The sequence below is a fragment of the Sphaerodactylus townsendi genome, linkage group LG06 (genome assembly GCF_021028975.2).
Source record: "Sphaerodactylus townsendi isolate TG3544 linkage group LG06, MPM_Stown_v2.3, whole genome shotgun sequence".
Taxonomy (NCBI): Eukaryota; Metazoa; Chordata; class Lepidosauria; order Squamata; family Sphaerodactylidae; genus Sphaerodactylus; species Sphaerodactylus townsendi.
The window spans coordinates 58610311-58630285 of record NC_059430.1 but is presented as its reverse complement, the minus strand read 5'-3'; the positions used below and the strand labels follow the sequence as shown (position 1 = coordinate 58630285).

Sequence of the window (19975 nt, the reverse complement as noted above, 5' to 3'; positions counted from 1 at the left end):
TGGGATATTAAAAATAGGAACATAGAAAAAATTGCTTTCTCTTATATGTTTTCTTGCAGCTAGAATATTGTGAAAGTCGCATGAGGGAAATTGGAAAAGTGAAGAACTCCCAAAGATATACGGAATGGATCAACAAAATTGTAGAATATATGGGATATAGGACAAACTGTCACCAATAGTTCACAAAATGGAACAGGTAGATGATTTTTGTTAAAGATTGGAAACCGCTGCATAGACTACTATATGGATAAAACGTAAAAGACAAAACAGAAATTCCTAAGTTTATGTGTAAATATTAAAGGAATATCAGAAGAAGAATGATATACCCCCCAGTTTATGTTATATTATGTAAGAAAAGTAGATATTAGGTTTAGAAGTTTGGTAAGAAGACTATAAGAATTGTTAAATATGGGAAGAAACTTTCTTTTAAATAATGCGAAGAAATGTAATAGAATAGAAATCGTATAAAAGTAGAAAATAGTACTAGAATAGTAATTTTTTAAATTTGTAAGTTGGTGTTGTGTTTTTGTGTTTTGGTTAATCGTTATGTAATGGAAGTTTATTGGATGACTCTATGTATGTGATGTTTTGATTGCTTTGTTATTTGTTAAATAATTTCTGTTTTATGAAACTTAATAAAGATTACTAATAAAAAAAAAAAACAGTGTGGGCTGGGCTGCGACGCCCCGCTGACGACGAGGAGGACACCGTAAGTGAGGCGGGGGAGGGAGAAAGCGTCTTCCCGGCGGCGCGGTTCGCACCGTGCCGCAGGGAAGACGATCCCTCCCCAACAACAACCCTTTAAAGGGTTGTTGTTTAGGGCGGCTTGACGCCACCCTGTGGGGAGGGAAGAGGGCGTTGTGGTCGCTGCGCTTCAGTGCGGACGGGCCGCCTAGTTTTACTTTGGCGCCCCCTGGCCGTCACAACGGGCCGTGCAGATACGCCTCTTAGTCTTTGGCCTCTTGAAAACCCAACTGGATTTCGCCGTGCCGCCAGTTACATTATGGGAAAATGCTGCGTAGCACTGGCAGCTGGCAGTTTATCAAGGCTGCTGCATGGGGAAATCCCACAATGGATACATAAATATTAGTATTGTACAGAGATAAATATGAATATTGAAGAACTGCTCTGCAGTGGTTGGTGCATACTCCTTGCGAATTATTTTGTTCCTCATGACAAACTAGCGATCTGGCTGAGATCTTCCAAGTGAATTAGTTTACTTTTTTGGTTTTATTTCCCTTAGGTCTTGCAGTTAGTTTATACATGCCTGATTTTCCCCACTCGGATAACCTATCCTGCACGCCTTTATTCTCCGGACAACGTTACAAAGCATTATATATGTATAATATGAATGAAGCGGGGAACAAAATCCAGGAGGCATATATAACCAATAAAGCATTCATAAATTCTCTTAGACATTCTGGCTGCAAGTTTCAGGAGGTATGTACTAATCATGATTTTCCTAATACATATAGTTGCCATGTTATCTAAAAGATGCAGTGTGTGGGTTTTGCTCACCCACCCAGCATCTGTAAATAGTCAAACCAAACTGATTTTTCTAGGTTCTGGTTCACATCTACTAAAGCTGCAAATCTGTGCATGAATCCTTTCAGACAACATGATGATTGCTTGTAACAGGAGGATCTCTGAACAGTAACATATAAAAAGGGAATTGTTTTTAGTCATTAACAAATAACCAATTAATCAAAATGTGCAGACTCCAAATTGCAATTCACCTTAAATGGAAACAGTCTGACAAACAACTGACCCTTGATAAGACTACAAATAGCTACGCTTTTTACAGATTTGCAGGCTACTTCCAATGTTCATATTCTGACACTTTTGTGTCTGTGTATTTCCTTTGTTTTTGGAAGTGAAAGATTTGAAGGGCAAAGATAAGTTCTGTTCTAGGACTAGTATGTCTTGTCATTATCACACAAAATGTATGAAACTTCTTTATAATAAAGCTGTGAGCTTGACAAAACAACGCTCTCTGAACCACATTGACTATTCTGTCACTAACTGGATCTGATCAATGCTTTGAATTTATTTACTTTATTTATAGCCCACCTTTTCCACTGAGACACGTAATGTTGTGAGACAGCTCTCTGATTAGCATGCATGGCTCTATCAGTGCATTCCTAAAGAAGAATGTTAATGTTTGCTAATGACTCTAATTTCTCAATGGGATCTAATTGTCAGGAGATGGTTTCCAGAGATCTCTCTTGTTCAAGGACTCATTAGAACTTGGAGAAGGTCTCTCCTAGGCACAGTAGGGAATGAGTTCAGGGGTAAGTGTGAACAAGAACAATCTTGGGATCTGGGTCAGAGAAAAAAGAAGAGAGTGAAAGCTGTCTGAAAAATTATGCTTGTTACAGGGTTCAGGATCTGATGTGGACTAATGGACCTGGTGCCTTGTGGAGTACCCTAGACATCTTCACCTGTATTCTACTTATAAATAAAGCACACATTGCAAGAACAGTGATAGTACTGAGTGCTTTTTGTCACCCTAAAGAGAGTCAAACCTTAGATCTTCTCTGGAGCTTCTCACTGCTCAGAGAAGATTTGCATAACTATACAAATAATTGCATTTATGTACTGTCTTGCAAAAAGAAAGAGAGCTGTGTCTGTATAAAGTGCTGACAGGCTGCAGCCAATTTACGGCAACCCTGTAGGGTTTTCATTACCTGTCTTCATAGCAACTCTGGACTTCCTTGGTAATCTCCCATACAAAACCTAACCAGAGCTGACCCTGCTTATCTTCCAAAATATGACAAGATTGGGCTATCCCGATCAGGCCAGACACAGAGGACCACAAAAAAAATCTAGCTTTTCCTTCTAGTCACTGAAGGGTTGTAATTTCAAATGGAATGTTCCTTTTATGTATGTATGTGCCATCAAGTTGAACCAACTAATGGTGATCCCAATTAGGGATTTTCAAGACAAGTGATAAGTAGACGTGGTTTGCCATTGCCTTCCTCTGCAGTCTTCCTTGGTGGTCCCCCATTCAGCTACCAAACTGCATAGCTCCTGAGAACTGACAAAATTAGGCTATATCATTTCACATTTTGAAGATGTTTTTTACAGGGAAATAAAGCCCCCATAAGAAAAAAAAGTGACACAAGGCAGGAATGTTAATTCCACCACCACTCGTGGGTTGGGCAACTATCATATGTAAAGCAAACCCAAGAGACTTCTTGACGTCTCTTCCGTTTCCTACTCCAGTTAAGAGAGAACCCCCCCCCCTCTCCCAATATGTACATCTATACTGAGGAAAGCTTTACTTGCTGACTTTCTCATTCATCATTAAAAGTGTATCCTGTCAGAAAATATGTGAAGACCTCAGTCGTACTCTTCAGAGACCTACCATAGGCAGCTGCTTAATGTTGTTTATTTTTTTGATCACATCTTCCACATAACATCACTGTCATAGATCCAACCTTGCTCTAGTCACTCAGTTCAACAGAGACTTATGTTAAATACCTTAACAAAGCCTGTGTTAACAAGCTGAATATAACTAGTGCTCGTTCTCTGTACCTTTCTTAATTAGATCTGGATATTACATAACATTTCACGCAGTACTGCGTGGCCCTAGACCCGGTTGTCCACCCCTTCCGACCTGCCCACCATCTTGGTCCAACAGGTTTGCCTATGACTCATTTCATCTGCAAAAGTGTGCTCTAGTCCACAAAAGCTTAAACGGGAATACATTTTTGTCAGCCTTTAAGGTGTCTCAAGATTCCTGTTTATTTTTACTAGGAGTGAGATAATTTCTGTGCGAGGCGAGGGAGACGCTGTTCGTCATTAGCGATGGACTGCGGCCACCTCGCAGGTCTCAGCGGTTGCCAAGCCGCCCCCTTTCCCTCACTGTGCGCAAAAGGCTGCCACACCGAGATAGCAAACAGCTCCCGCCTCCCCCAACGGCGCGCGCTCCCGCTGCGCGCGCTGCGCTCCATTCCCAGCCTCGCGGCGCCCCCCGCTCCTCTTCCCGACCCAGCGACACTAGCCCAAGTCCCGCCCCTCGCGAGCTTCCTGGCTCACACGAGCCCTCCCACTGGCGCTGGCAGGAGCTGGGGAAGCGCTGCGACGGGCAACGTTCGGGCGACGTCAGTGGGCGCGCGCGGTTCAGACTCCAGCTCTTTAAAACGGCGTGTAAACTGAGATGCCGCCACAGGGAGTAGCTCACCAGCCGCGTCCCGGCTGCTCCGGAAAGTCCAGGGGCGGACTCGGCGGCTTCGTCGGGGGCATCTCGAAGCCTCCCACCTCGCAGCCCCCCATCCCGAGCTGAGGAGGGGACCCTCCCCCCCCGCCCCAACACACACACACACACCACCACACCGAGGCTGCTGAGAGTCGTCAGAGCTTTCTCGGCCCCCTCTGGTCACCGCCCAGGGTATGACAGCGGCGTCCTCGGCTGATCAGCAAAGCCCCCGAGCCCTCTTCTTCGCCCCCGCGCCCTGGCACCATGGACACCTTCTCGGCGGCGGCTGCCCGCGCTCTGCTGCTCCTCGGCTTGCTCGGGCTGGACCCGGCGCCTGCCAGTGCTGCGGGCAAGCGCCAGAGGCACTGCCCGGCCGCCTGTCACTGTGAGCACGACGGCATGCTGGTGAGGGTGGACTGCTCGGACCTGGGCCTGACCAGTGTGCCCGCCAACCTCAGCGTCTTCGCTTCTTACCTGTAAGTAGTGGCGCGCGGGAGGGCTCCCTTCGCCATCCCCGCGAATGGAGTTGGCTCCTCCTGGCAAACGCAGGGATTCTCTGTAGCGTTTACTCCTGGCTGACAGGGATCACCCAAATTAATGTGTTCTAAGGAGTAAGTGAGATTCTAGTTTTTGGGTCCCAGGTGGCCCATGAGGAGAACTCCCGGCAATTCCAGGTGACCTTCCAGGATTGCCAAGAAGCAAGGAATGTGGGCAACAAATAAAATAAAAGAGCAACCATTTCAAAACAGTTTGTGAAGAGGGTACTTTGTAATGTTATTCAAACAGGACAGGAACATGTTACTTCTTGAGATGCTGGAAAAGTTTCCAGCAAAAACTGTGAATATTCCTAGATCCTAGAGAACATTTCAACCAGCTGTTCTGTAGAAAGACATGTGTATTTAGCTTCAGGACTGACAAGTAAATGTTTCTAACTTGGGATAGCTGTTTTGTAGCAGTGTTCCAGGAGATGAGATAAAGCATGGTCTTGTGGTACCTTAAAACTGAGACAATTTTGTTCCACCAGAAATTTTCACGTTCTAGATCATCAATATGCTGTTATTTGATGTAGGAAGTATGAAACAACAACAAAAATAAGAAACTGGATCAGAATGAAGGATAACATGTAAAAGTAACACATAATCAGAAAAACATATAGAGACCATTAAAAACCCGCTAAGCTAGTTGACACTTCTAATTGTTGTGATACCTCAGTTTTTCCTAGAATAGTTAACACTTATTTTGCAATAAAGATCCCAATCCCTGGGATATAGTCCAAAGAAGAGCTGTATTGATAACATGGTGATTATCTAGATTTAGTAGAGGGTGGTTCTGTAATATGAGGGCAAACAGAGACAACAACAGTCTGCCACATTATGGCACCCACACATAGAAAGCTTAGCCATATTGATTCCGGTGCAAACTTCCCAAATGTGGTAACTGGACACCAATATAGAGCTTCCAGTGCATTATAGATACTTCAGTGTCTAAAAAGATCTTAACAGTCTAGCTGCTTGTAAATATTTTAGCCACCACCATGAATGATGCCATTGGAATGCGGACAATCCATGTTCCTATTAAAACTCTAAGCATTATAGTGCAATCCTAATCAGAGTTACACTTTTATGACCATTTGCTTCAATGGATTGAGAAGGATGTGACTCTGATTAGACTGCTCTGTGAATCACCAAATCAGTACTGATATGCTGTTAACACCTGCCTTATTTTAGTGCATCTGAGGTGGTACTGTGCAAATAGGGATCTCAATTCCGAGTCAAATCTTTGTTCACTTGGGATTCTTAGAACAGGAACTGCAGCATGCTTCAGAAACATTTCATGTATAAATGTCGTTAGTGTGTTGTTTTCCAAAAATATTTGTTTAATCACCTGTTGATCATAAAATGGGATATAAAACATTTATAGACATGGCTATGTTATTAACCATCCAGAATAAGTACAGTATACTTGCACAAATGTGTTATATGATGTATTGTTTATAGGGTAATTAAAATGAGCTAACAACAGAAACTTGATTGAACCTGCTGGCCATTATCTTTACCTTTGATCCTCGGGGCAAGGCTTTGAACTATAGAATTTGATTTAATTTTTAACTAATCTCTATCTGAATTTAGAGAGCTAAAATGGAGCAATTGCCAATAAAGATAGGGAAATATAATAGCATCACTGGAAAAGACAGAGGATGCTTCTCTGATTTAGGATAAGACCACTTTGGTTCAATTGTTTTGAATCTGTAACATAAATATTAATAGCAAATGTTAAGGTATTGGGAAAAGAAATACACATGATAGTTTTTGCTCTTTGAACATTGTGTACAAATTACAGTCTTGGTATTGCATGTGTTTCCTAGAAAGTAAAAAATTAAGAGAATGGAAAATATTTTGCTTTGCATTACATAGCTCCCATCTTGCAGTGAAGTGTAAAGTACATAGATGATGGATCTATGTTAGGTGTATTGTGTTTATTTATTATATCCATACCCTACCTCGTAACTTTGTATTTGTACTCTCCATTTAAGTGTGTGATATTTGCTATCTTGGTTCTTGGGTTTTTACCCCAGTGGCTATAATATAATACAGTTATGAATACTTTTTGCATTTCAAGTAGATAACATTTCTTTTTAATTGCTCCACACAAAAATATGTCTTCAACATATTTACTTAAAAGTATGATCCACTAATAAGATCAGAGTATACTTCCAAGAGTGTGAATTCAAGATTAGACTTCTGATACGTGTTATAAAACATGTATCTGTTACATACAGCAACGTGGTACTATTTTTTGTTTCTTCAAAAGAGAAACTTCATTTTTCCTTAAGAAACTCTGTGCTCTTAATTGCATTGTTGATTTTTTTTCTTTTTTTCCTGGAAACATTTATCCATGTTCTAAAGATAAAATATCATTTTCCTTTTTAAAAGCTGTAGACACTTAGTTGTACAAATTAAGTAATCTCACTGCTTTCTCCAAATCATTGCTGTATGGAATAATGCAGTTTGTGAGTAGATTCACACTTGGGCAATAGTGATGGGACAGATGGGGGGAATGCTATTCTGTACTAATTCAGAACAATTTTCTAAGAGTGCATTAGAGGTTGCTCAATGAAATATGATGGAGCATGTTGAGTTAAGTAGCATATTAATATAGGCTGAGAACTAGTATAACATCTGTAGGGCAGGAGTTCTGGAATGGAGTAAATCACATGCATTGCATTTTGTGATGGTTAGGTCTGAACCTTTCAGTCCATCTCTGAAGGTACTGGGGTCATCATTTGCTTGGGTAGATACTGAATATTTATTCCTAATGTCCCACAGATATGGGTACTGAGGGTCACAGAAAAGACAAATACAACTGGAGATGGTAGAGGCCAGTTATTCTGGGCACCCAAAATTTTGAGAGTCAAAGGAAAATCACTTCAATGGAAAAATAACTTCAAATAACGTAATACAATGAATGAAGTATGAGACCCTGGCACATTAGATTGCCTTAAACCCCTTGGTATGGAAGAATGGTATTCCTACCTCAATGGGAATGCTGTATTACTATTTTGTGGAGTTTTAAGTCACTGATACTCATTTACACTCAGCTATAGTAGAATAAGTTGTGTGACAGATGAGTGGGTTTTTAAAACATAATACAGAATGATAAAGATCTGTTAAGCCTTAATAATATAATTTTATGAGATACCATTATATCAATACCAGTTCATTTTATAGTAAACTAATACCAATTTGTTTACTGCTTAGAAAACTCATGTAGTCCAAAAAATTGGGGAAAAACATTAACATGAAATTTCTTGTTATTTAACAATCGCTTTATTTGAACCAAATTCTTCTCATTCCACTTATACAATTGTATAATAAAGAAGAGTTGCTTTTTATATCCTGTGTTTCTCTACCTTTAAGGACTCTCAAAGCAGGTTACAGTTACCTTTCCCCCCCCTTCCCACAACAGACACCTTGTGAGTTGGCTATGGCTGAGAGAACTCTGAGAGAACTGTGACTAGCCCAAGGTCACCCAATAGGCTTCATATGGAGGAGTGGGGAAACAACTATAAAAGCCCGCTGCTCATGTGGAGTACTGGGGGAATCAAACCCTGTTCTCCAAATCAGAGTCCACTGCTCTTAATCACTATACCACGCTTGCTCTCAGTATGAGCAAAGTACGTAACTTCCATGGAAAGTCCTATTATACTGAACATCACATCTTCAGATAATCTTAGGCAGGTAGAATATTCAAAGATTGCCCAAGTAATTTCTGGCTTAGGGACCAAGTGGCAAAGGGCACTTACCTACATTTTTAAAGTAGCTGATACAGGTCTCACTTGACAGTACACCTGTCTGTCCTGCTGCAAATGCAAGACCTGTTTGTTCTTCATGTACCTCACAATGTGATGCATTTTTGCTTTTACTCTTAGGTGCATTTACTTTAAAATATAGTATATTTACTCAGACGTATGTCTCACTGCATCCAATGGAATTTGTTCCTTTAAAAAGAGCGTTAACATTTCAGTGTTAATTACAAAAGACTGACAGACCACACTTCACACTTGCTTATAATAAAACAGAAAACAGAGAAATGTTGGAAATTGTGAATCAAACTTCTTAATTTTTAAAATTAGGTTTGAAGTTCAGTGTTACGCATTTGGTGGGACAGCATTTTCCTTATGCTTAGCTAGTTTTGTAAAACTGCATCTTTCTAGGAGGACATACGCAGCAGTGGCGTAGGAGGTTAAGAGCTCGTGTATCTAATCTGGAGGAACCGGGTTTGATTCCCAGCTCTGCCGCCTGAGCTGTGGAGGCTTATCTGGGGAATTCAGATTAGCCTGTGCACTCCCACACACGCCAGCTGGGTGACCTTGGGCTAGTCACAGCTTCTTGGAGCTCTCTCAGCCCCAGCTACCTCACAGGGTGTTTGTTGTGAGGGGGGAAGGGCAAGGAGATTGTAAGCCCCTTTGAGTCTCCTGCAGGAGAGAAAGGGGGGATATAAATCCAAACTCTTCTTCTTCTTTCTTACAAAGAATTTAGATGCCTTGTGGTTGCAGGGCAGGAAATGTGTATTCATGTCATTTCAATCATCATGAGCAATGCTTAATGAAAATATCAGGTGATGTTACTCTTTGTTATTTGTGCTGAGTGTTAACATTTTGATTAAATCAATGTTTTCTAAGTTATATGATGGAATAGCTTTAGCACACCTGCCCTTTCTCATTGATAGCTGTAATACAAGCATTAAGTAAAAGTTGGACAACCCAATAGAGGGATAAGCTGCAGTTTTGAAGTCAAATCTTCTTGCGACCTGAGTTCAATCCCAAGGGAGGTCAGTTTTAGGTAGTTGGCTCAAGGTTGACTCAGCCTTTCATCCTTCTGAGGCCAGTAAAATGAGAACTCAGCTTGTTAGGGGTAAAGTGGGGAAGGTAACAGCAAACCACCTTGTAAATGTTATAATATGATCACCCCACTGGTGACTAATAACCCAGTGCTTGCACTGTGGACCATCTTTACCTTTAAATAATTAAGTTAGTATTTAAAAATCTGGGATTCCAAATGCTGAAAAACATTTTGAAATATTTTTACAGAATTGATGCCTAGAGATGTGATACTTATGCCTTATCAATGGTACATATTTGCTACATAGGTCTTACTGAAATAGTATTTCAGCAATTAGCATTATGTTTTTAAATAACATTTTTGGGGATGGATATTATTGGTTCCTGTGTCAGATTAGCTGGTCTTGCAAGTATAAACACTTGCTCTGATATATCTGCCTGCAGTGTCACTGGCTTAATCCTGGCACCATGTCTGAATATGGGTGAAGAAATTTAAGTATGCTTTGGTGCAGTGGTGTATTTGCACCACCGGGCACCACTCTTCTGGTCATGTGGGGGCGCAAAACCGGCACCTCACGTGAACAGGAAACCAGCGGGGGGGGGCTAAGTGCCCTCCACCCTGCCCATGTCAATCACATTTCTTGCTGCCTCGTCATCTCCAAGCGCCCCTGACCCCACCCATGTCGATGATACATCTTCGAATTCCCTTGACCCCACCCATGTCACCATCACCACGGACATGGGCAGGGTCTAAGGTGCCCAGCTCCCCCCTCGCCTCCCCCCCTGCCGGCTGGGCTCGCAGCCAGCAGCCAGGAGTCCCTTCTGCTCTCCCCTCCAGGCAGGCCAGAAGAGACTGTAGTCCCTGGCCTCGAAAAGGTGCTTTTATAAGCACTGGGGGTGGGGGTGGGGCTTGGGGAGGCATGTCCAAAACCTGTGTGCTCCATAACATGTGCACTGAACATAAGAACATAAGAACACTGGTAGCTGAGAAGGTAGAAAATTAAAGCAGCTTTAAATCATAGCTTGTTTGTTGTACCTGTAGAAACTCAAACTATGATTTGCTGTTATTGCACCACAATATAGCCTTTAGTTTTGGTACCATGTTTCTATGCTGATGATGGGCAAATGCACAAGAATCGTTTTAATGACTATGGCACCTTGGGGAAAAAATCAGAAGTCAACCCATGAGTTATTTACTGTGGGGGAAAGTCCAGTATGAGAATAAATGCTACGTAGGTGGCAGGAGAAAAGAAAGCGTATGCTGTCTTCACACACAGCTGCAGCCTGGCATACTAACCAACCAAACAGTAACAGTGGCTTTCTGCTCAGGAGGGGACTCTTTCCTGGCAACAAGGAAGGGCTGAGTTATAGAGCAAGAAGGGGTGCCTTGATGCACCCAGCCACTTGCCCATCGCTTACATGACAGCCAGCTGCCTGGCCAGGACAGGATGGTCCATGATCAATGTCTTGTAGCATCCCTGCTCCCTCTACCTGTCACCTTGACACAATTGCACCATGTCAAAGGCAAAGCAAATTAATGGCAGTTGGGGGGAAGGGGGCAGCCTTTGTCTCTCACTTCTCAAGTTGCCATTGGCTGTGGCACTGTCAGAGAGAGCAGCCAAACAGCTGCATGGCAATTGTATAATTGTATATCCTTTGGGGATGGGGCGGCATATTAACTCTGATATATAAATAAAATAAAAATAAAAAATAAATTGGGGGGCCCAAGGCAAGTGGCCATATTGACTCATAGCAAAGACCACTAGTGCAAATATGAGCACTAAATCATCATCTTCCTCATTCATGTATAAAGCAGGACATCTTGGTAAACCTAATTTTAATATATGAAGGAGTTCATGGATGAGGAGAAATTATGGAGGGGCAGCTAAATTTAAAAAAATAAAAAAATCTAGTTGCACCTTTTAAACTATTTTTTTTGTTTACAGACCATGACATGGCCTCATTTGAATAAAATTAATGAATACTACAAATGTATCAACTGTACAGTTTGTTCTTGTGTATGTTTCAAAATGGAAATATAAAAACATATCCTTTTGTTGGCAGTTACGTATTTGAATATCAAGAGGCCTTTAATGTTTAATGTGTGATTGATTCCTATTTACTTAAGGCCTAATGGCACACACATTGTTCCTATTGATTAAAGTAAATTTACATGGTGTCTGATTGAGGATAAACTGCAGGCCTCTGTTTCTATTTACAAATGTAATGTTTTCTTATTAGAGTGCTATAGGGAAAACTAAGATCCAGGATCTGCAATTCCTTTACATGTGGAATGTCCATTAAAAACCATAACTATCTTGTGCTATAAGCAGACTCTTACCATCTCTATTCATTAGATAACAGATGTTGGACTAAGAACTTTGTCCTAGTCCACAAGAACAACTTGGTGACAACCCCCCCCCCAATTATTTCTTAGTATTGATTGCTATAATAGATTTATTTTTAAAATTATACAAACATTTTTCTGTTTTCATCACTCTCAGCATAATTTACTAGATCTGTTATGTCTTAAGAGAAGAAATCATATCAAGCTCTTCATACGACTTAGAGTAGCCTCATAGGATTGGTGACTGGCCTGTCTTCCTAACAGGCTTGCTGTACCGCATTTGTTTCTTGCATATGTCTACTGTTAATGAGTTCAAAACTGAGGTATTTTCAACTGATGAATGGGTACATTTATTTAAAGTACTTTTGTCATGCTCTTGTTGCCAGTGCCCAGATTTCCATTCTGTTTGGGGGAGTCCTCCTCTACTATTTTGGAAAACAATCTTTACAGTTTAAAATCTTGATTAGCACTATATTTAAAGCTGGGCATTTAAAGGGTGGGGGGAGTCAACTCTGTAGCTTCAAGTGGAGCCAGAGACCAGCCTTGTCAATATTCTTTCACTGGCAGAAGATCGATTCCAAAATATTTGTGGCATAATATTGATGTCCGCATATCACTAAAAGTGTTCATTATTAGGACAGAGGATTTACACAAGTCAGAGAATCTCTTTGTAAACATATCTCATCCCAACCTGGGCAACCAGATGTTGAAAGCTGCTATGAGTACTACACTTAAAGTGTGCATAATAGAGGTTTACAAAGCAAAGTCTTTACCGATTTCACCAGGCATTACGGCACACTTAATCAGTAGCGCTGCAACCAATGCCACTTTCAGGAATCAAGTGTCAGTCGAAGAAATTTGCAAGGCAGTAACATGGTCCTCAGTTTCTTCATTCAGAAGGCACTACAAACTGCAATCCTTGGTTTCTGCAGACACTGTGTAAGAAAATATTGTCGGGAACTAATGAGGACCGACCCATTTTGGGGACACTGCTCAGGGAGTCCCACTCAAGATGTCCTCTGCCTCCATGAGAACGGTCCATTGAGTACTTACTGTGAAGGGCCTTCCTCATGGTAGGCAGGAGGACATCTTGGCCCTCCCTGGTTCTCTATAAGTCCCCAATAAGATTTGTGGTATGACACAGTCATCGTAGGCATTTAATGTTAGTCATACTAGTTCAGACATAGGATCCTAAACTGACATTACCTTTAATTCTCTATTCTGTTATGTTATAACTGGTTATGCTTATGCTACATTGCTTCCTGTTATCTTTATCTTCATGTTATTATGGTTACTGCTATGACAGTCATTTACTGGGGAAAGATGGCCCCCAGGGCTCCCAAAAGAAGTGATGTAAAAGTCTTTCCTGCCTCCTTGTGAATGGGTAGAGGAATACCCACTCAAGATGTCCTCCTGCCTACCATGAGAAAGACCCCTCACAGTAAGTATTCAATAGACCGTTCTCTATTGAACTTTTGAACATAAGAGTCTTTTTCATTTAAAAAGTATGCTAACTGTTCTGTCATTTAAGATGAGCTAAGGAAACTTTTCTAGCTCTTTTCCTGATCTGTTTATTGTTTTGACTAGTTTTTTTAACCATTACGTTTTATAAATGAAGGGATCCTTCTAATTTAAGATGGGATTGTGGTGGATGGATCAGATTATTGTTTTATAAAAATCAGTTTTAAATTTCTTTTTTAGGTATGTGAAAAAATAGCAGTTGGCTTTTTCCAGGTTTTTAAAAAATACTGAATTTTTTTAGATGTTAAAACGCAAATTATTTTTTAAAATAATACTTGTAATTTACCCCTGCTTGTGAAACAGCAGTGGTAAAGAATAAATTTATGTTTTGTTTTTGTTCAGGGTTGTATGCCTTTAAGAGGAGGGATTGAAAAGGCACTTGCACACACAATGCTCCTTTTTGTGGTGACTGACTATGGAAATGATATGTAAGCTGACAGGGGGGAAGGAAACTCTTTAAACTAGTAAAATACACGGATCTGGCACAGTGAAGGCACCTTCAGTTTGCCTTAGTATCTGGAGTGCAAAGGACAATTGGGTTGACAGAGGGAGCCCAACTCCAGCTGAGAACACGTGCATGGAAGTGACCTTCCCAGTCAACATGCCAGTCGACATTAGGATTTCTTCAAGTGTTCCCTTGTTAACTCAGTCTTTTCTTTGGCAGTTTGTCTTTCAAAAGCTTATCATTAAAATCACAACCCATTTGCAACAATTCAGAATGTCTTTCGTTTACACTCTGTGTGACATCTCCATCCATTTTTGCTTAAGGGTATGATTTATTGTACTAATGCATACTTGAACATAATATTGACTAAAATCAATTAAGTTTACATCCAAGCAAATGTATAGGGTAGTGTAATGCAATTTAGTTAACTCATAACTTACTTGTCTGCTTACAATATGCATTATGAAAGATGTAACCAGAAGAACTGAATTTAGAGTATGCTTCCTGAAACACAATAGCAGAATAACAATGCAATAAATGTCAGAGGCAGAGGCTTTAACTCATTTATGCCATGTAAATGGCTGTTCCTTCATCCTTGGTGAATCCAAGCCATACTTGAGGTCAAACTCATTGCCACACAACCACTTACGTTACTTCTAAATTGGTGGGAGCAGTCAAAACATTCTACTACCAAGTGCTATATAGCCACAATGTCCCTTTCTCTGACTGAGAGCTATTGTGTCTAGCCATTCACAGCAACATTTGCTTTTTGTTGTTTGGTAGCTGGATTGTGCAGTTTCATGTCCACAGGTGTGGCTCCTAGTATTGGCATAGGGATGACCATTTTGTGGACTGCACTCACTCATAATGCATAATGCCTGTGTACTCATGCTGGTAGAAAAGCCTGTAATTTGATACATTTGAAGTGGCAAACCATAATTTGGCATTAGATGAGCAAAGCTTGGGTTTGAATGCTTCCCCTTCCCCTTTCCCATTCTTTCTGGCAGCAAAATAAAGTTTTTAATTACATCTGAACTAGTAACCAATGACTTGTGTTTGTCTTTCTTAAGAATAGAAGGCTACAGTTTGAACATGGTTTCTTGTTCTGTCTCATTAGGTCAAACTAGGGTTTGTCTGCCATGGGAAGTCAAGAAGGGAATCAGAGCATATGAGGGAAAGGGGGAAAATATGGGCTAGGGTTCCCAGGGAGTGCCTAGCAATGAGTGGGAGGAAATGTTTATGGGCCTCAAAATCAGAGGCCGCTTCTGCACACGCAAAATAATGCGTTTTCAAACCACTTTTACAACTGTTTGCAAGTGGATTTTGCTATTCCGCACAGCTTCAAAGAGCACTGAAAGCAGTTTGAAAGTGCATTATTCTGCATGTGCAGAATGAGCCAGAATCCCGCTCTATCCCTTCCTTCAGCACCTATAATAAAGTCTCATCCATTTGTATGGGTTTCTTTTTGTGTGTGTGAGATTGGGCCTTGGGAGTTGGGATTGCTACAACCCCTTGTTTGGTTTGAATCCGGATAGTAACTCCGAACCCAAGTTGTTTTCGGGAAAACACAGAGACCACCACCTCTCTGTGAGGCTTTCATGCTGAGGAAGGCGGAACAACGTATCAGCTACAAAATTATGGCTGCCCAGGGAGTATTTCAAGGTAAAGTGAAAGTTAGGGAAAAAATTAGCCTAACAGGGTTGTTAAGCATTCAGGTGGCGGGGATTTTTCAGCACTTCTAGGTTCTTATGATCAATTCAGACTTCAAACGTGCAAGCCACTCCCTCCAATCAGACTTATAGGGCCGCTTTTATAGCAAGTGTTTTCTTCTCCCACACCACCCAATTATGCTCAGCTTCAGTGAATTTACGGGAAAGATATGCACATGGGTGCAGCTGCCCATCATACGCTTTCTGCTGCAAAACCCCGCCCATGGCCCCATCACTTGCATCAACTTGCACCACAAAAGCTTTAGTGGGATCAGCAGTGGCGTACCTAGGCAAACTGGAGCCCTGGGCAAAACCTGAGTTTGATGCCCCCCATGGCAGCCACCCTCCCCCACCATGACCAAACAATGATTTTTTCCACTAGGTCGTTTCAAAGTCACCATCACATTATAGAACATGCCCCAACTCACAAATCTGAACACAGCAATGGGACATGCCACACAGCAGAAATAATATTTTTGAAAACATTTTCAAAATGCTTTCAAAATGTTTTATTACTGCTATGAAAACATTTTATGGTATTGTATCCAGTCCCCCCAATTGCGGAAAACATAATCACTTTCAATGTTATTTAAACTGGGAACCCCAGATTCTCCCTTTAAGGTGGATTTAAAAGGAGAATCTGGGCTCCCTAGTTTAAACAAGTGATGCTGGAATCCACCCTCAAACAGCATCATTTTCAATGGTGTTTAAATTAGGGAGCCCAGATTCTCCTTTTAAATCCACCTTAAAAGGAGAATCGGGGGTCCTCTGTTTAAACAACATTGAAAGGGATGCTATTTTGGAGTGGATTCTCCCTCACCCTGAAACAACATCACTTTCAATGTTTAAACTGGGGACCTCAGATTCTCCCTTTAAATCCATGCTGAAGGGGGTGGATTTAATAATCATAATAATAACCTTTATTAGGCATTGAGTTAATAAAAGAAAGAAAGAAAACAAGCATTGGCAGGAAAGGCGTGGATTTAAAAGGAAAATCTGGGGAAATTTAGGGGGTGCCTGCTGTCAGGGGTGCAATTATTAAGATAGCAGCACCAAAATTTCAGAGTATCTTCATGAGACCCTACTGATGATACCACCCAGGTTTGATGAAGTTTGGTTCAGGGGGTCCAAAGTTACAGACCCTCAAAGTGTAGCCCCCATCTCCTATTTGCTTCCATTGAAAACAATGAGGGATGGGGGCACTCCCTTTAGGAGTCCATAAGTTTGGACTCCCTAAACCAAACTTGGGTGTTATCATCAGGAGAGTCTCCCGAAAAATCCCTGAAATTGTGGTGCTGCTAGCCTAAAAACTGCACCCTCTGCAGGCCAAAAATGGAAATACACTGAAAATCCAAAACCCCACAAACAAATTTGCATTTTTGGCGCCCACCACAAGGGGGTGCCTTGGGCAACTGCCCACTTTGCCCAATGGGAGGAACGCCTCTGGGGATCAGCATGGTAAAGAACAGATTAAGTGGCAAATAGTTTTTCAAGGTATCAAAAGCCTGCTGGCAACTCTCTTTCCAAACGAACTTGGCCCTAGATCTCTTGGCCTACTCACCCTTCCCCCTAGTTTTCAAAAGGTCCGTTGGGAGAGGGCAACCTCGGCAAACCCAGGGATGAAATCCCTATGGAAATTGCTGAATCCAAAGAAGCCCTGTAATTGTGTCTGGGTAATAGGCACCTCCCACGTTAGCATAACCTGCACCTTATTTGGGGTCCATTTCTAGGCCCTTCTCAGATACCCTGTAGTCCAGGAAGTCTAGGTTATCCTTGTGAAATTCACATTTGAACAATTTCGCAAAAAAATAAATTATTTGGATCCCCATCAAACAATGCTTGCAGCTCATGGTTCAGTTGGCATGGTGGAGGTGCTTGCGGGGGCCTCGGAGGTAGTGGTGCTAGCAATGCAACAGGTGGATTCCAAGCCTCTCTCCCAGTGCTGGGGTGGTGGAGCAGACTGCTGGGCTACTCCCACGCTAGGGCCTCAATGCTCTTTGGATGTGTAGTTCAGCCATCTGCCCAGCTGGGGCTCTCATTCCTCTGCTGAGGATGCTCACCACATCCCTGAGAGCCTCATTCTCAGTCTTCAGCCCAGGGGTCTGCATCCTGCAGCTCTTTCACCCTTATACTGTGGCTCCGCGTGGCCTGGAGGTTGGAGGGTAAAGTGGGCGTGTCCCTCCAGCTCTCCAGAGCAGCACTGAAAGGAAAGGTGAGTGGAGGGGCCGAATCAGAGGCGGCTCCGTGCATGAGGGCACCACTTTTCGCATCCTCTCCACTCGCCTCTCCTTCCAGTGCTGCTGGAGGGACACGCCCATGCTGCCCTCTGACCCCTAGAGGTCGGAGGGTAGAATTGGCATGCCCCTCCAGAGCAGCTGACATCCCCACAGCTGCCACCCCCCTCTGTCCCTCGGAGCAGGCGGGCAGGCGGCTGACTGCTCCGTCGGGCAGAGGGGGTTTCCCTGCCCGGCGCCGCTGCCTCCTGCAGCGTGAAAGGAGGCGGCACCAGGCAGGCCGAAGCCGCCACCCCCCCTCTGCCCCATGGAGCAGGTGGGCAGAGGGGGTTTCCCTGCCTGGCGCCGCTGCCTCCCACAGCATGAGAGGAGGTGGCATTGGGCAGGCTGCAGCCGCCATCCCACTTCTGACCCATGGAGGAGGCAGGCAGAGGGGGTTTCCCTGCCCAGCACTGCTGCTTCCCGCAGCGTGAGAGGCGGCAGCACTGGGCAGGCTGCAGCTACCATCCCCCTCTGCCCCACAGAGCAGGTGTCTGCCTGCTCCGTCGGGCAGAGGAGGTTTGCCTGCCCGGCGCCTCCTAGCGCTGGAAGGAAAGGTGAATGGAGGGGCCGAACCAGAGATCTCTCCAGCTCGGTAGATCTTCGGGGCCATGGAAAATGGGTCCAAATGGCTCTTTGGGTGGTAAAGGTTGCTGATCCCTGCTCCAGCCAATGGAATTCTTGGTCCCGGCTCTCTACCTGAAACTGCTTTCAGACCTCCAGAAATTCAACAGACATGCCAGTCTATTGTCGGAGGGCTAGCAAAGAATGGGTTCTTAACCAGTCCAGCCCGCATATTTCTCAGGAGAGAGATCTGGGAGAGAGTTACCATCAGAATTTCCTCCCCCCACAAGATCATCTGGTTTCAGCAGGGACGTAGGTATAGATTTTTTATGGGGGGGTCTGGGGTGGGGCCACCCCCCCACCCATCCCTAGGGCATGGCCACGCCTCCCCTGGCCTAGCGCTTATAAAAGCAGCTCTCCGAGGCTGGGGATGGCAGACTCCCCTGCCATGCCCTCCCTTGCACCCCACCAGCTGGGCTCCCAGCCGGCAGCTGGCAGTTCCTTCTGCCCTCCCCTCTGGGCAGAGGCATAGAGGGAAAATGGAGCCCGGTGCAAAATCTGAGGCCCCCATCCCCCGGCAGCCACTGTGATGCTGGAATCCACCCCAAACAGCATCACTTTCAATGATGTTTAAACTAGAAAGCCCAAATTCTCCTCTTAAATCCACCTTAAAGGGAGAATCTGGGGTCCCCAGTTAAACAACATTGAAAGTGATGCTGTTTTGGGGTGGATTATCCCCCACCCTGAAACAGCATCACTTTCAATGTGGCATAGTGGTTAAGAGCAGGTGCATTCTAATCTGGAGGAACCGGGTTTGATTCCCTGCTCTGCCGCTTGAGCTGCGGAGGCTTATCTGGAGAATTCAGATTAGCCTGTGCACTCCCACACACGCCAGCTGGGTGACCTTGGGCTAGTCACAGCTTTTCGGAGCTCTCTCAGCCCCACCCACCTCACAGGGTATTTGTTGTGAGGAGGGAAGGTCAAGGAGATTGTAACCTCCTTTGAGTCTCCTACAGGAGAGAAAGGGGGATATAAATCCAAACTCTTCTTCTTCTAAACTGAGGACCTCAAATTCTCCCTTTAAATCCATGCCGAAGGGGGTGGATTTAAAAGGAGAATCTGGGGAAATTTGGGGGGTGCCTGCTGTCAGGGGTCAATTGTTAAGCTAGAAGCACTAAACTTTCAGGGTATCTTTAGGAGACTCTTCTAATAGTACCACCCAGGTTTGGTGAAGTTTGGTTCAGGAGGTTCAAAGTTATGGACCCTCAAAAGTGTAGCCCCCATCTTGTATTAGCTCCCATTGGAAACAATGAAGGATGGGGGCACTCCCTTTGGAAGTCCATAGCTTTGGACCCCCTGAACCAAACTTCACAAAACCTGGGTGGTATCAGTAAGAGACTCTCCTGATGATACCTCCCAGGTTTGGTGAAGTTTGGTTCAGGGTGTCCAAAGTTATGGACCCTCAAAGGTGTAGCCCCCATCTTCTGTTAGCTCCCATTGGAAACAATGAAGGATGGGGGCACCCCCTTTGGGAGTCCATAGCTTTGGACCCCCTGGACCAAACCTAGGTAGTA

At 43.3% G+C, this 19975-nt stretch overlaps 1 protein-coding gene across 3 annotated transcripts in view; it reads left to right on the top strand.

Moving 5' to 3' along the window:
- Window positions 1-4053: 4053 nt before the first annotated feature.
- The window catches only part of LGR5 (leucine rich repeat containing G protein-coupled receptor 5), a 119741-nt gene continuing 103819 nt past the window's right edge, over window positions 4054-19975 (top strand). For all 3 annotated transcript variants that reach the window (XM_048500941.1, XM_048500940.1, XM_048500939.1), the window contains exon 1: window positions 4054-4677. In XM_048500941.1, coding sequence (XP_048356898.1) covers window positions 4466-4677 — 212 coding nt within the window. In that variant the 5' untranslated portion in view covers window positions 4054-4465. The remainder of the gene's footprint in view (window positions 4678-19975) is intronic.